Source organism: Anomaloglossus baeobatrachus, chromosome 7, assembly GCF_048569485.1.
Source record: "Anomaloglossus baeobatrachus isolate aAnoBae1 chromosome 7, aAnoBae1.hap1, whole genome shotgun sequence".
NCBI classification, from domain to species: Eukaryota; Metazoa; Chordata; class Amphibia; order Anura; family Aromobatidae; genus Anomaloglossus; species Anomaloglossus baeobatrachus.
Window position 1 is genome coordinate 17,978,819 of NC_134359.1, and position 16,476 is coordinate 17,995,294.

A 16,476-nucleotide genomic window follows, 5' to 3' on the forward strand; every position below is an offset into this window, starting at 1 on the left:
AGATCCCACTTCACCCAGAGCCCCGAGGGGGGATGGGGAAGGAAACCAGCATGTGGGCTCCAGCCTTCGTACCCGCAATGGGTACCTCAACCTTAACAAACACCGCCGACAAAAGTGGGGTGAGAAGGGAGCATGCTGGGGGCCCCATATGGGCCCACTTTTCTTCCAACCGACATAGTCAGCAGCTGCTGCTGACTAAAAACAGTGGAGCTATGCGTGGATGTCTGACCTCCTTCGCACAAAGCATGAAAACTGAAGCAGCCCGTGATCCCACGGGGGGTGTATATGCAGAAGGGGAGGGGCCTTACACTTTTTAGTGTAATACTTTGTGTGGCCTCCGGAGGCAGTAGCTATACACCCAATCGTCTGGGTCTCCCAATGGAGCGCCGAAGAAAGGGACTTTGCATGACAGCGCTGCTAGCTCAGACACTCTCCTAAGTGAAGTGACTGCAACTAGGAAAACCACTTTCTGCGAAAGGCGTGAGAGAGAAATATCCCTCATTGGCTCGAATGGTGGTTTCTGAAGAACCGTCAGCACCCTGTTCAGATCCCAGGGTTCTAACGGCCGCTTGTATGGAGGGACGATGTGACAAACCCCCTGCAGGAACGTGCGTACCTGTGGAAGTCTGGCTAGGCGCTTCTGGAAAAACACAGAGAGCGCCGAGACTTGTCCCTTAAGGGAGCCGAGCGACAAACCCTTTTCCAGTCCAGATTGAAGGAAGGACAGAAAAGTGGGCAAGGCAAAAGGCCAGGGAGAAATACCCTGAGCAGAGCACCACGACAGGAAAATTTTCCACGTCCTGTGGTAGATCTTGGCGGACGTTGGTTTCCTAGCTTGTCTCATAGTGGCAATGACGTCTTGAGATAACCCTGAAGACGCTAGGATCCAGGACTCAATGGCCACACAGTCAGGTTGAGGGCCGCAGAATTCAGATGGAAAAACGGCCCTTGAGATAGCAAGTCTGGTCGGTCTGGTAGTGCCCACGGTTGGCCGACCGTGAGATGCCACAGATCCGGGTACCACGACCGCCTCGGCCAGTCTGGAGCGACGAGGATGACGCGGCTGCAGTCGGCCCTGATCTTGCGTAACACTCTGGGCAACAGTGCCAGCGGAGGAAACACATAAGGGAGCTGAAACTGCGACCAATCCTGAACTAAGGCGTCTGCCGCCAGAGCTCTGGGATCTTGAGACCGTGCCATGAACGCTGGTACCTTGTTGTTGTGCCGGGACGCCATGAGATCGACGTCCAGCACCCCCCAGCGGCAACAGATCTCCTGAAACACGTCCGGGTGAAGGGACCATTCCCCTGCGTCCATGCCCTGGCGACTGAGATAATCTGCTTCCCAGTTTTCCACGCCTGGAATGTGAACTGCGGAGATGGTGGAGGCCGTGGCTTCCACCCACAGTAGAATCCGCCGGACTTCCTGGAAGGCTTGCCGACTGCGTGTGCCACCTTGGTGGTTGATGTATGCCACCGCTGTGGAATTGTCTGACTGAATTCTGATCTGCTTGCCTTCCAGCCACTGCTGAAACGCTTTCAGGGCAAGATACACTGCCCGTATTTCCAGAACATTGATCTGAAGCGAGGACTCTTGCTGGGTCCACGTACCCTGAGCCCTGTGGTGGAGAAAAACCGCTCCCCACCCTGACAGACTCGCGTCCGTCGTGACCACCTCCCAGGATGGGGGTAGGAAGGATTTCCCTTTCGATAATGAAGTGGGAAGAAGCCACCACCGAAGGGAAGCTTTGGTCGCCTGCGAGAGGGAGACGTTCCTGTCGAGGGACGTCGGCTTCCTGTCCCATTTGCGAAGGATGTCCCATTGAAGAGGACGCAGGTGAAACTGCGCGAAAGGAACTGCCTCCATTGCTGCCACCATCTTCCCCAGGAAGTGCATGAGGCGCCTCAAGGGGTGTGACTAGCCTTGAAGGAGAGATTGTACCCCTGTCTGTAGTGACCGCTGCTTGATCAGCGGAAGCTTCACTATCGCTGAGAGGGTATGAAACTCCATGCCAAGGTATGTCAGCGATTGGGCCGGTGTCAGATTTGACTTTGGAAAATTGATGATCCACCCGAAACTCTGGAGAGTCTCCAGGGTAGCGTCGAGGCTGTGTTGGCATGCCCCAAGAGAGGGTGCCTTGATCAACAGATCGTCCAAGTACGGGATCACCGAGTGACCCTGAGAGTGGAGGACCGCTACTACAGTAGCCATAACCTTGGTGAAAACCCGTGGGGCTGTTGCCAGGCCGAACGGCAGTGCCACGAACTGCAGGTGTTCGTTCCCTATGGCGAAGCGCAAGAAGCGCTGGTGCTCTGGAGCAATCGGTACGTGGAGATAAGCATCCTTGATATCGATCGATGCAAGGAAATCTCCCTGGGACATTGAGGCGATGACGGAGCGGAGGGATTCCATCCGGAACCGCCTGGTCTTTACGTGTTTGTTGAGAAGTTTCAGGTCCAGGACAGGTCGAAAAGACCCGTCCTTCTTTGGGACCACAAACAAGTTGGAGTAAAAACCGTGGGCCTGTTGCTGAAGAGGAACAGGGACCACCACTCCTTCTGCCTTCAGAATGCCCAGCGCCTGCAGAAGAGCCTCTGCTCGCTCGGGAGGCGGGGATGACCTGAAGAATCGAGTCGGGGGACGAGAGGTGAACTCTATCTTGTAACCGTGAGACAGAATGTCTCACCCAGCGGTCTTTTATTCGTGGCAGCCAGGTGTCGCAAAAGCGGGAGAGCCTGCCACCGACCGAGGATGCGGAATGAGGAGGTTGAAAGTCATGAGGAAGCCGCTTTGTTAGCTACCCCTCCGGTGGTCTTTTTAGGACGTGACTTAGACCGCCATGCATCAGAGTTCCTTTGCTCTTTCTGAGGCCTTTTGGACGAGGAGAATTGGAACCTGCCCGCGCCCCGAAAGGACCGAAACCTCGACTGCCCTCTCCTCTTTTGGGGTATGTTCGGTTTGGGCTGGGGTAAGGATGTATCATTTCCCTTGGATTGTTTGAGGATTTCATCCAAACGCTCGCCAAACAATCTGTCGCCAGAAATTGGCAAACTGGTTAAGCGCTTTTTGGAAGCAGAATCTGCCTTCCATTCCCGTAGCCACAAGGCCCTGCGGAGTACCACCGAATTGGCGGCTGCCACCGCCGTACGGCTCGCAGAGTCCAGGACAGCATTAATAGCGTAAGACGCAAATGCCGAGGTCTGAGTGGTAATGGACGCCACTTGTGGCGCGGACGTGCATGTGGCTGCTTCAATTTGCGCTTGACCTGCTGAGATAGCTTGTAGCGCCCATACGGCTGCGAATGCTGGGGCAAAAGAAGCGCCGATCGCTTCATAGATGGATTTCAACCAGAGCTCCATCTGCCTGTCAGTGGCATCCTTGTGTGAAGCCCCATCTTCCACTGCAAGTATGGATCTAGCCGCCAGTCTGGAGATTGGAGGATCCACTTTGGGACACTGAGTCCAACCCTTGACCACGTCAGGTGGAAAGGGATAACGTGTATCCTTAAGGCGCTTAGAAAAACGCTTATCTGGACAAGCATGGTGATTCTGGACTGCCTCTCTGAAATCGGAGTGGTCCAGAAACATACTCTGTGTACGCTTGGGGAACCTGAACCGGAATTTCTCCTGCTGAGAAGCAGACTCCTCTGCTGGAGGAACTGAGGGAGAAATATCCAGCATTTGATTGATGGATGCAATAAGATCGTTCACTATGGCGTCCCCGTCTGGAGTATTAAGATTGAGAGCGGCCTCAGGATCAGAATCCTGATCAGCTACCTCCGCTTCATCAACTCGAGATTCCCCTCGCTGAGACCCTGAACAATATGATGATGTCGAGGGAAAATCTAAGCGAGCTCGCTTAGTCGGTCTGGGGCTGGGGTCTGTGTCAGAACCCTCAGCCTGGGATCTATGAGATACCCCGGGAGGACATTGTTGGTCCAACTGAGGGGAGCCAGGGAACAAAGATTCAACAGAGTCCCTGTGCTGAGATACCGGCCTGTACTGCAAGGCTTCTAGTATCTTAGCCATAGTCTCAGAGTTTTGCAAACTCCGTCCCCGTCACCTGAACAGTGTTAGCAGGTGGCTCCCCCTGGGCCCCCCCTAGCAGAGGCTGTGGCTGAGCAAGTGCCACAGGGCCCGAGCACTGTATACAATGAGGGTCAGTGGAACCTGCCGGTAGCGGGGTCGTACATGCGGCGCAGGCAACATAATAAGCCTGTGTTTTGGCACCCCTGCCTTTCGTGGGCGCCATGCTATTATCTTCCCTGAGCAACACAATAGGGTATATAGCTAGAAATCAACTGTGCACTATACAGTGTAAAATAAACATATAATGTTACACTACTGCACAATGGGGCTAGCACCACAGGTGCTGCTTACCACCCGCTTAAAGCGGTTGTGATGCCACCAGAGTCCCTGCCTGGGTCTCCCAGATTTTGTCCCCCTCTGCAGCGTCCGAGGAGCTGACAGGAATGCGTCCTGAGGAGATGAGGGAGCCGTGGGCGTGACCCAGAAAGAGCGGGAACTGGTGCCTGCACTGTGCACAGTGAGGGGAGTGGAGTATGCAAAGCATGCTCCAGCCCTCAGTGCTGCTCGTTCTGTGCAGCGTCCCGCCCTTCCCCTGCCTGTCAGGGCTATGGGCGGGAGGAAAGGAAACTAGGCCGCAAAAAGCCGGGGACTCTAGTAATAAACGCGGCCGCCGTAAAAGCGCGGCCGGCGTGGAAGTCCCCGGCGCACTACAAGTCCCAGCCGCGCCGCAGTGTTTCCAAGGCAGCGGCGGTCAATGCGGCAGTCCCTATACATAAACACACTCAGCAACGCTGAGTGTGTAATGGCACATATTAACCCGGTCAACGCCGCGGTCCCCGGTGCACTAGCACACCCAGCAAAGCTGGAGTTGCTGTGCGCGGTCCCCACGGGGACACAGAGTCCCTCCAAGTAGCAGGGCCATGTCCCTGAACGATACCCGGCTCCTATCCAGCAGGCTCCACAGGAGTTGTGGATGAAGCACGGTCTCATGTGCCTGGAGACCGATAGGATCCCACTTCCACCAGAACCCTGAGGGGGATGGGGAAGGAAAACAGCATGTGGGCTCCAGCCTCCGTACCCGCAATGGGTACCTCAACCTTACAACACCACCGACAAGAGTGGGGTGAGAAGGGAGCATGCTGGGGGCCCTATATGGGCCCACTTTTCTTCCATCCGACATGGTCAGCAGCTGCTGCTGACCAATCTGTGGAGCTGTGCGTGCGTGTCTGACCTCCTTCGCACAAAGCAAAAAACTGAGGAGCCTGTGGGAGCACGGGGGGTGTATAGGCAGAAGGGGAGGGGCTTAACACTTTTGAGTGTAATACTTTGTGCGGCCTCCGGAGGCATAGCCTATACACCCAATTGTCTGGGTCTCCCAATAGAGCGACAAAGAAAATAATGAACTTATTATACACCATCATCTGGGTCACTATGACCGCACGTCATTACCCCGACAGCAGGCTTATTATATAGACAACGATGGGGTCTTTTCTAGGGCTCAAGGGTTGACTGCACAGGCATCTCCAAGTGAGATCGAGTCATCACGAAACCCAGTAATCTGGTATAAAAAGATCACTTATGATCATCAAAAATAGATTCCGCCAAACGAACACTTATGAGCAGGAGCCAAGTGCCCACTTCAGGGCATTGAGACCCCCGTGCAGGATTTATGCTTCAGATCATTTAAAAACCTGGTGCAGTAGAGGAGGACCCCTTAGAGGATTCTTAGGGTATGTGCACACGCTAAAGGGGGCTTTACACGCTACGACATTGCTAATGCGAACTCGTTGGGGGGTCACGGAATTGGTGACACACATCCGGCCACATTAGTGATGCCGTTGCGTGTGACACCGAAGAGCGATTTTGCATGGTCGCAAAAACGTGCAAAAATCGCTTATGGGTGACATGGGGGTCCATTCTCAAAAATCGTTACTGCAGCAGTAACGAGGTTGTTCCTCGTTCCTGCGGCAGCACACATCGCTGCGTGTGACACCGCAGGAACGAGGAAGCTCCCCTTACCTGCCTCCGGCCGCTATGCGGAAGGAAGGAGGTGGGCGGGATGTTACGTCCCACTTAGCTCCGCCCCTCCGCTGCTATTGGGCGGCCGCTCAGTGACGTCGCTGTGACGCCGCACGGACCGCCCCCTTAGAAAGGAGGCGGTTCGCCGGTCACAGCGACGTCGCCGGGCAGGTAAGTAGTGTGACAGGTCTGGGCGATGTTGTGCGGCACTGGCAGCGATTTGCCCGTGTCGCGCAACAGATGGGGGCGGGTACCCACACTAGCGATATCGGGACGATATCGCAGTGTGTAAAGCCCACTTTAGTATTTGGTGCAGAAATTTTCTGCACCAATCTGCATCCTCTGGCAGAAAAAAAAAAGCACCAAAAAAGCAGTATGGTTTTGCTATGCGGTTTTGATAATGAAGTCTATGGGTGGAAGGGCTGAAAAACGCAGGAAACAAAACGCACCAAGAATGGACATGATGCAGATTGTTTTCTGCACAAAATCTACAAGGATAAAAAATAAGCAACATGTGCACAACATTGCACAACTCTCACTGACTTTGCTGCCATAAGGACTGACCTGCAGATTTGTGACAAAATAAAATGCAAAGAAAATGCCGTGAGTGCAATATGGCCTTAGTGGGTGTTTACGGATAAAACTGACAACATAAGATAAGACATTTTGTGTCTGATATTTTTTTAACTATACACTGTGAATTCTAAATTAGATAAGGATCCTGAAGCCTCGTCATTAGCCAGCGTGACTACATTGTATGTGCAAATGGTGCAACACTTCACATCCCATAAATAAAAACCTGCTTCACTCACCCTCTTGGGGTCTAGAGCAAAGTCTACGCCTGACACGTTGACAGCGCGGCTGCCAACAACTGATCAGCAGCTCTACCCAATTAGACGGCATAATCTGCAGAGCTCAGTGATTGGCTGCAGCGCTGTCAATGTGACATCATCAGCGCTGCAGACAGTAACGGACACTAGGCACCATGGCAGAGACTCAGCACTGAATCCAGAGTGTAAGTAAAGCCGGGGGAACAAGGCTTTGTCTATAACTGAAAAGAAGGGAATTTTGTTTACTTACCGTAAATTCCTTTTCTTCTAGCTCCAATTGGGAGACCCAGACAATTGGGTGTATAGCTACTGCCTCCGGAGGACACACAAAGTATTACACTTAAAAGTGTAAAGCCCCTCCCCTCTGCTATACACCCACCCGTGCATCACGGGCTCCTCAGTTTTGGTGCAAAAGCAGGAAGGAGGAAACTTAGAAATTGGTCTAAGGTAAATTCAATCCGAAGGATGTTCGGAGAACTGAAACTATGAACCAAAGAACAATTCAACATGAACAACATGTGTACACAAAAGAACAACAGCCCGAAGGGAACAGGGGCGGGTGCTGGGTCTCCCAATAGGAGCTAGAAGAAAAGGAATTTACGGTAAGTAAACAAAATTCCCTTCTTCTTTGTCGCTCCATTGGGAGACCCAGACAATTGGGATGTCCAAAAGCAATCCCTGGGTGGGTAAAAGAATACCTCGATAAAAGAGCCGTAAAACGGCCCCCTCTTACAGGTGGGCCACCGCCGCCTGAAGGACCCGCCTACCTCAGCTGGCATCTGCCGAAGCGTAGGTATGCACTAGATAGTGCTTCGTGAAAGTGTGCAGGCTCGACCAGGTAGCCGCCTGACACACCTGCTGAGCCGTAGTCTGGTGCAGCAATGCCCAGGACGCACCCATGGCTCTGGCGGAATGGGCCTCCAGCCTGAAGGGACCGGAAGCCCAGCAGAACGGTAGGCTTCAAGAATTGGTTCCTTGATCCACTGAGCCAAGTTGACTTGAAAGCCTGCGACCCTTTACGCTGGCCAGCGACAAGGACAAAGAGCGCATCCGAGCGGCGCAGGGGCGCCGTACGAGAAATGTAGAGTCTGAGTGCTCTCACCAGACCTAACAAGAGCAAATCCTTTTCACATCGGTGAACTGGATGAGGACACAACGAGGGTAAGGAGATATCCTGATTGAGATGAAAAGGGGATACCACCTTAGGGAGAAATTCCGGAACCGGACGCGGAACCACCTTGTCATGGTGAAACACCAGGAAAGGAGCTTTGCATGATAACGCTGCCAACTCAGACACTCTCCGAAGTGAGGTGACTGCTACTAGAAAAAACCACTTTCTGCGAAAGACGTGTGAGCGAAATATCCCTCACGACAAACCCTTTTCCAATCCGGATTGAAGAAAGGACAGAAAAGTGGGCAAGGCAAATGGCCAGGGAGAAAAACCCCTGAGCAGAGCACCACGACAGGAATATTTTCCACGTCCTGTGGTTGATCTTGGCGGACGTTGGTTTCCTAGCCTGTCTCATAGTGGCAATGACCTCTTGAGCTAATCCTGAAGACGCTAGGATCCAGGACTCAATGGCCACACAGTCAGGTTGAGGGCCGCAGAATTCAGATGGAAAAACGGCCCTTGAGACAGCAAGTCTGGTCGGTCTGGCAGTGCCCACGGTTGGCCCACCGTGAGATGCCACAGATCCGGGTACCACGACCTCCTCGGCCAGTCTGGAGCGACGAGGATGGCGCGGCGGCAGTCGGCCCTGATCTTGCGTAACACTCTGGGCAACAGTGCCAGAGGAGGAAAGACATAAGGAAGCCGAAACTGCGACCAATCCTGAACTAAGGCGTCTGCCGCCAGAGCTCTGTGATCTTGAGATCGAGCCATGAATGTTGGGACCTTGTTGTTGTGCCGTGACGCCATTAGGTCGACGTCCGGCATCCCCCAGCGGCAACAGATCTCCTGAAACACGTCCGGGTGAAGGGACCATTCCCCTGCGTCCATGCCCTGGCGACTGAGAAAGTCTGCTTCCCAGTTTTCTACGCCCGGGATGTGAACTGCGGATATGGTAGATGCTGTGGTTTCCACCCACAGCAGAATCCGCCGGACTTCCTGGAAGGCTTGCCGACTGCGTGTCCCACCTTGGTGGTTGATGTAAGCCACCGCTGTGGAGTTGTCCGACTGAATTCGGATCTGCTTGCCTTCCAGCCACTGCTGGAACGCTTTTAGGGCAAGATACACTGCCCTGATCTCCAGAACATTGATCTGAAGTGAGGACTCTTGCTGAGTCCACGTACCCTGAGCCCTGTGGTGGAGAAAAACTGCTCCCCACCCTGACAGACTCGCGTCCGTCGTGACCACCGCCCAGGATGGGGGTAGGAAGGATTTTCCCTTCGATAATGAGGTGGGAAGAAGCCACCCCCGAAGGGAAGCTTTGGTTGCCTGAGAGAGGGAGACGTCCCTGTCTAGGGACGTCGGCATCCTGTCCCACTTGCGTAGGATGTCCCATTGAAGTGGACGCAGGTGAAACTGCGCGAAAGGGACTGCTTCCATTGCTGCCACCATCTTCCCCAGGAAGTGCATGAGGCGCCTCAAGGGGTGCGACCGACCTTGAAGGAGAGACTGCACCCCTGTCTGTAGTGAACGCTGTTTGTCCAGCGGAAGCTTCACTATCGCTGGAAGAGTATGAAACTCCATGCCAAGATATGTCAGCGATTGGACCGGTGTCAGATTTGACTTTGGAAAATTGATGATCCACCCGAAACTCTGGAGAATCTCCAGAGTAACGTTGAGGCTGTGTTGGCATGCCTCTTGAGAGGGTGCCTTGACCAGCAGATCGTCTAAGTAAGGTATCACTGAGTGACCCTGAGAGTGGAGGACCGCAACTACTGTAGCCATGACCTTGGTGACAACCCTTGGGGCTGTCGCCAGGCCGAACGGCAGTGCCGCGAACTGAAGGTGTTCGTCTCCTATGGCGAAGCGCAAGAAGCGCTGATGCTCTGGAGCGATTGGTACGTGGAGATAAGCATCCTTGATATCTATCGATGCTAGGAAATCTCCTTGGGACATTGAGGCGATGACGGAGCGGAGGGATTCCATCCGGAACCGCCTGGTCCTTACGTGTTTGTTGAGCAGTTTTAGGTCCAAAACAGGACGGAAGGACCCGTCCTTCTTTGGAACCACAAACAGGTTGGAGTAGAAACCGTGACCCTGTTGCTGAAGAGGGACCGGGACCACCACTCCTTCTGTGCAACCGCCGTACGGCTCGCAGAGTCCAGGACAGCATTAATAGCGTAGGACGCGAATGCCGACGTTTGAGAGGTTATGGACGCCACCTGCGGCGCAGACGTACGTGTGAGTGCGTCAATTTGCGCCTGACCAGCTGAGATAGCTTGGAGTGCCCATACGGCTGCGAATGCCGGAGCAAAGGACGCGCCGATAGCTTCATAGATGGATCTCATTAGGAGTTCTATCTGTCTGTCCGTGGCATTCTTGAGCGTGGACCCGTCAGCCACTGCTACTGCTGATCTAGCCGCCAGTCAAGAGACTGGAGGGCACCTTATGACACGGAGCCCGAACGTTAACAACGTCAGAGGAGAATGTGTTATAAGACGTTTAGTAAAACGCTTGTCCGGGAAGGTGTGCTTCTGTACAGTATCTGTGAAGCCGTTAGAGCCACGTCCGGACAGAGTCCTGGGTTGCGACCTCCGCCCCCTCCTCTAGAGGGTCCTCAAGCTGAGACCCTTGAAGAAGTCGGGGAAGATTCCAAGCAAGGCTGCTTAGCCGGACTGGGACTGCGGTTCGTGCCGGAGTACCCCACGTCATAACGAGAGGCCACCCCAGGAACACGCTTCGTCGCAGACCGACAGAGGCCTGGGGCGATCTCGCAGTGCCCGGGGCCTGTTTAAGGGACCGGTCTGGACTGCAAACTCCTAGTCTCTTAGCCGACCACTTGTCCATAGCCTGAGACATGGATAGGGAAAATGACCCAGAGAGTTTCTCAGCAAGCTGTAACTCTGTCCCTGCCGCTTGGACCGGGAACGCCGGCGAAGTTTTCACCATGGAAACTCTGTCGCTGTTATCTGTGCAGTGCCTGTAATATAGGCGCACAAGAGGTTAAAATAAGCCAGTGTTTTGGCACCCTTACTCTTTAAGAGCAGACAACAGCCTGTCGTCCGCAGAGTAATCAGTGAGGGTATACAGCCAAAAACAATAATGCTGCCGAACAGTGAAATCAATATATATATATATATATATATATATATATATATATATATATATATATATATATATATATATATATATATATATATATATATATATATATATATATATATATATATATATATATATATATATACACACCCAGGGGGTGACAACACCCTAGGAAGACCACCTTTGAAAAACTGGTGCCCCCAGTGCTCAGTGAGGGGGAAGGAGGATAGCAACGTATGCTCCAGCACTCCCTACGTTATGATGCAGGTGTCTGCAGGAATCCGGTGGTCTATAGGGATCAGTGTGGGGGGGCGGAGGACAGCGAGGTGTGCTCCAGCCCTCACTGTCGGCAACCTACCGACCCTCCCGCCCCTCTCCCTGACTGGCAGGCTCAGGGGCGGGAGTGTTAACCCACTAGGCCGCAAAAGCCGGGGATTCAAGTAAAACCGCGGCCGGCAAACATGCATGGTCGACGCGGTAGTCCCGGACAAAGAATGCCCACCGCAATCGCAGCTGCGTCTGAGGCCAAGGTGCTTCAGGCACCGTGCCAACGGGGACACAGAGTACCTGTAGCTGCAGGGTGTCCCTGACGATACTCCGTCTCCGGCAGGGGCTGCGGATGTGGCTTGTAGCCCTCAGATTCTCTGACCCGGATCTCCCTCAGCTGCAGCCAGAAGGTGTTGAAAAAACATGGCTGACGGCGTTCTCTGAGGAGGAGGGAGGCATGGGCGTGTTTACACAAAAGTGCGGGAATCTGGTGCCTCAGCGTGGGTAGTGAGGGGGGCGGAGGACAGCTCAATGTACTACAGCCCTCACTGTCGGCGTCACACCGACCGTCCCGCCCTTTTCCCTGACTGGCAGGTCTGGGGGCGGGAGAATCCCATACTAGGCCGCAAAAGCCGGGGATTAAAGTTGAAATCGCGGCCGACCGGCAGTGCACGGTCGGCGCGGTAGTCCCGGACCCACACGCACGCCGCAGTCGCTGCAGCGTCTGTGCCCAAGGTGCTTTATGCGCCGTCCCAACGGGGACACAGAGCACCTGGAATATGCGTTACTAGGCAGAAGCCGGAGACTAGAATGTAAGCGCAGCCGGCCACAAGCGCGGTCCCGGCGCACTAACACGCCCAGCAGTGCTGCAGCGTGTACGACACAAGCGCGCCATGCGCCGTCCCCAAGGGGATACCGAGTACCTCACAGTAGCAGGGCCATGTCCCTGACGATACTCAGCTCCTGTCCAGCAGATTCCCAGGGGCTGCGGAGGGAGCACGGTCCCAGTGTCTAGAGACCGATTATGGATCCCACTTCACCCAGAGCCCTGCAGGGATGGGGAAGGAAAACAGCATGTGGGCTCCAGCCTCCGTACCCGCAATGGGTACCTCAACCTTCACAACACCGCCGACCAGAGTGGGGTGAGAAGGGAGCATGCTGGGGGCCCTATATGGGCCCACTTTTCTTCCATCCGAAATAGTCAGCAGCTGCTGCTGACTAAGTTGTGGAGCTATGCTTGCATGTGTGCCTCCTTCGCACAAAGCTTAAAAACTGAGGAGCCCGTGATGCACGGGTGGGTGTATAGCAGAGGGGAGGGGCTTTACACTTTTAAGTGTAATACTTTGTGTGTCCTCCGGAGGCAGTAGCTATACACCCAATTGTCTGGGTCTCCCAATGGAGCGACAAAGAAATCCCATTAATGCTTTCTCCTAATGTCCCCCTCAAAAGGTTACAGCTGATCACTAGAACCCACCTAATCAGCTTAACCCCCTCACAACATATGACGGATATTTACGTCAGAGGTCTTGCCCCTCCATTTGATGTGGGCTCACTCTCTAAAGGTCCAGTCACACTAAGCAACTTACCAGCGATCCCAACAACGATAGGGATCGCTGGTAAGTTGCTAGGAGGTTGCTGGTGAGCTGTCACACTGCGACGCTCCAGCGATCCCACCAGCAACCTGACCTGGCAGGGATCGCTGGAGCGTGGCTACACGAGTTGCTGGTGAGCTCACCAGCAACCAGTGACCAGCCCCCAGTCTCCTAGTTACAGCACACATCAGGTTAATTAACCCGATGTGTGCTGCAGCTAAATGTGCACAGAGCAGGGAGCAGCGCACACTGAGCGCTGGCTCCTTGCTCTCCTAGTTACAGCACACATCAGGTTAATTAACCCGATGTGTGCTGCAGCTAAATGTGCACAGAGCAGGGAGCAGCGCACTCTGCTTAGTGCTGGCTCCTTGCTCTCCTAGTTACAGCACACATCGGGTTAATTACCTGATGTGTGCTGCAGCTACATGTGCACAGAGCAGGAGCCGGCAGCACAGGCAGTGAGAGCGGAGGAGGCTGGTATCAAAGGTAAATATCGGGTAACCAAGGACAGGGCTTCTTGGTTACCCGATGTTTACATTAGTTACCAGCCTCAGCAGAAGCTGGCTCCCTGCTCACTGCACATTAGTTGTTGCTGTCTCGCTGTCACACACAGCGATCTGTGCTTCACAGCGGGAGAGCAACAACTAAAAAATGGCCCAGGACATTCAGCAACAACCAACGACCTCACAGCAGGGGCCAGGTTGTTGCTGGATGTCACACACAGCAACATCGCTAGCAACGTCACAAAAGTTGTTCGTTACCAGCGATGTTGCTAGCGATGTTGCTTAGTGTGACGGGGCCTTAAGCCTTCATCTTTCCCTGCATATATCAGCTGATCTGATCAGGAGTCAGAAGCCTCTAACAGCCACAGGTGGAACAGAGAGCTGTCTGTGGCTGTTAACTAGTTAAATATCGCTGTCAATGTCTGACATCGGTATTTAACACAGGCAAGGTGAGAGCGCGCCACTTCCCACTCCCATCATGTTATCGCAGGGTGCCAATGGATTGCCATGACAGCCGGGAGTCAGCTGATGACCCCTGTGTCTGCCATCACAGTCCTGCAGTGAACACCATCCGCGAGTGACATGCATAGGAGATCGTGATTTCTGCTGTACAGACCAATACAGACACTGCTCTGTACAGCACAAGCAATAAGACGACGGCTTCAGTAAATACAACAAAAAGTGGGGGGGGTTGGAATACAATGTTTTAAAAATACATAAAAAAATATGCATATCATCCCCCCCCTTTTGCCCCATTCAAAATAACAATAAACACACATTTTGTATAGCTGCATTCAGAAATGTCCGATCTGTCAAAATATACAATAAATTAATCCAATCAGTAAACAGCATAATGGGAAAAAAAATTACCAAGACAGAATTTTTTGGGCTGCTGCCAAACATTACAATAAAATGCATCAAGAGGTAATCAAAGCATTGCATCTACCCCAAAAAGGTAACTGCAAAAACATTAGCTCAGGGTGCAAAAAACAAACAAAAAAAAAACACCACAACAAACCGCCATCTCACAGCCCCAGGTCGCAATTACGGATCTCAGAAGAAGGTGGTTATAAAAAAAGACTTTGGATGTTATCTTTCAAAAGTACAACTCGCTCTGCAAAATAACAAGCCATCGCACTACCTTATTGACAAGGCGGGGGAAATGTGTGTGTGGGGGGGGGGGGAATTATGCTGCCTCTTGGAAGATGGAGAGCAAAAAACGAAAGCACAAAAACTGAAAATGGCCATGCCATGAAGGGAATAAACACCATTGACTTTGCTAACAAAAAAAAGATCACCTAAGGTAGGTATTTTTTTCTCTTATGCAGAAATTAAAAGTAAAAAAGAAAAAAAAAAATGTACAATTCCATAAACTATTTTTTTTTACTCAACATAATTAGCCTTTTATTTCTTTCCTTGCGCTCGCCATGTCGGGCAGGTTACAGGGTTACTCACTTTTGGTGATCCGGAAATGAGACCTCGCAACAGTCTGCTTGACTACGTTTGGGGTCACTGTGCTCATTTTCCACTTCATCAGTTTTCGTTGAGCCCAAGGCAACAGCTCCACTAGAAACACAACGGGATACAGAAGTGAGAACCTCCGCAGGATAAAGTCTCCCAGAGGTTTACATACTTGTGATCTCTAACATATCTATGATTACTTCACATGGAAAAGGAGGGGATATAGAGAACGGAGAAGACTGGGCAGGGGTAGTGTATGGTCTATATCATGGGTGCACAGAGGAGCTGTAGGGTTGGGGATTACAAGCAGAAACTTTTTGTGAAGATTACTGTGGAGCTTTCTCTATCGCTTCATTGGGGGACACAGCAAAAATCATGGTTTCCTGTGTCCCCCAATGAAGGCTCCGAGAAAGATTTTACGTTGAGTACCCAAAATCTTTTTTTCTTGTTTGATGCGATTTTATATCTGTGACTGCGTTTAGACTACAGCTACAAATGACAAGAACCTCGTGCGACCACAAACATTGGTGCAACTTAGCCACAACTTGCAGCCATGCAATTATTTTAGCACTGCAATTTAGCTGCAGAAACAAAAGGTAAAGTACCCCCTTCAGTAAAGGCCATGGGATTAAAGTTAGGTGCGACTTGTGACCAGAAATCTCGTAGGTTTGGATCGTACAGTCACAGGTCGCACTACAAACCCTATAGACACCCGATGACCCAGAGATGCCCCCCGTGTAGCCTAGATTTTAACTCTCTAGCCGGACAGCTGTATGTATCATACCTTTTTCATCCTGGGTGGCAAAATAAATAGTTGGCGGTGTGTTGGGGAACAGGCTTGGCGTGAGGGCGGGTTGCACATTGGAGGTCCCCGGTTCCACGATGGAATTACAATGCCTAGAAATGAACATCTGCATATTAATTCATAGAAGACGTGGTTTTCCTGCCAAAAGATATCAGGAGAAAGTGAACTGAAAAAGTATAAACATTGGAGCTGTGTTCACGTCTAGCAAAATTCCTGCAGAACCATGCCACAAAAAAAAGCAGCAGGGAACATTCTCTAAACAGTGCACATTTTGCAGCCGATTGCTTTGCACAAAAGAAGCACGATTGAAAAAATAATAAAAACCCCCATATGCTGACCTTCCCCGACATCTCAGGACTTGTGGTCAATCCACAGCAAAAATCTGCAACAATCAGGGTTTGTAGGTTTTAATTTCCCAATTGAACTCAATGAGAAAATCTGCAAGTGAGCCTGACACTTCACAGGTTTATAGTCTACACAATGTGTGAGGACAAGTCACAGTGTGGATGACGTCCACCCAGTACACAGCCAACGAGCCACAAAACAAACATCATACTCTAATGGGCGGATGTCTATTATTGCGTGTCCATATGGTCGCTCCATGTCTACAAGTGTCCAAGCTAAAATATTCTGGTCCCTTCATAGGGAGCTGAGCGACGCAGATCCTGTCAACTGGTCCCTGCCGGTTATCAGGAATTGTGCGCGCGTCCTATTCTAGTGACAAAGATGGGTGCATGATGACTATCACATGGGTCTCAATG

At 52.1% G+C, this 16,476-nt stretch overlaps 1 protein-coding gene across 2 annotated transcripts in view; it reads right to left on the minus strand.

Moving 5' to 3' along the window:
• TTLL4 (tubulin tyrosine ligase like 4) overlaps nt 1-16,476 on the minus strand; it is a 100,876-nt gene that overhangs the window by 71,057 nt on the left and 13,343 nt on the right. For both annotated transcript variants that reach the window (XM_075317092.1, XM_075317091.1), the window contains exons 5-6: nt 15,695-15,807; nt 14,905-15,015 (exon numbers count right to left, since the gene is read on the minus strand). In XM_075317092.1, the coding sequence (XP_075173207.1) occupies nt 14,905-15,015; nt 15,695-15,807 (224 nt within the window). The remainder of the gene's footprint in view (nt 1-14,904; nt 15,016-15,694; nt 15,808-16,476) is intronic.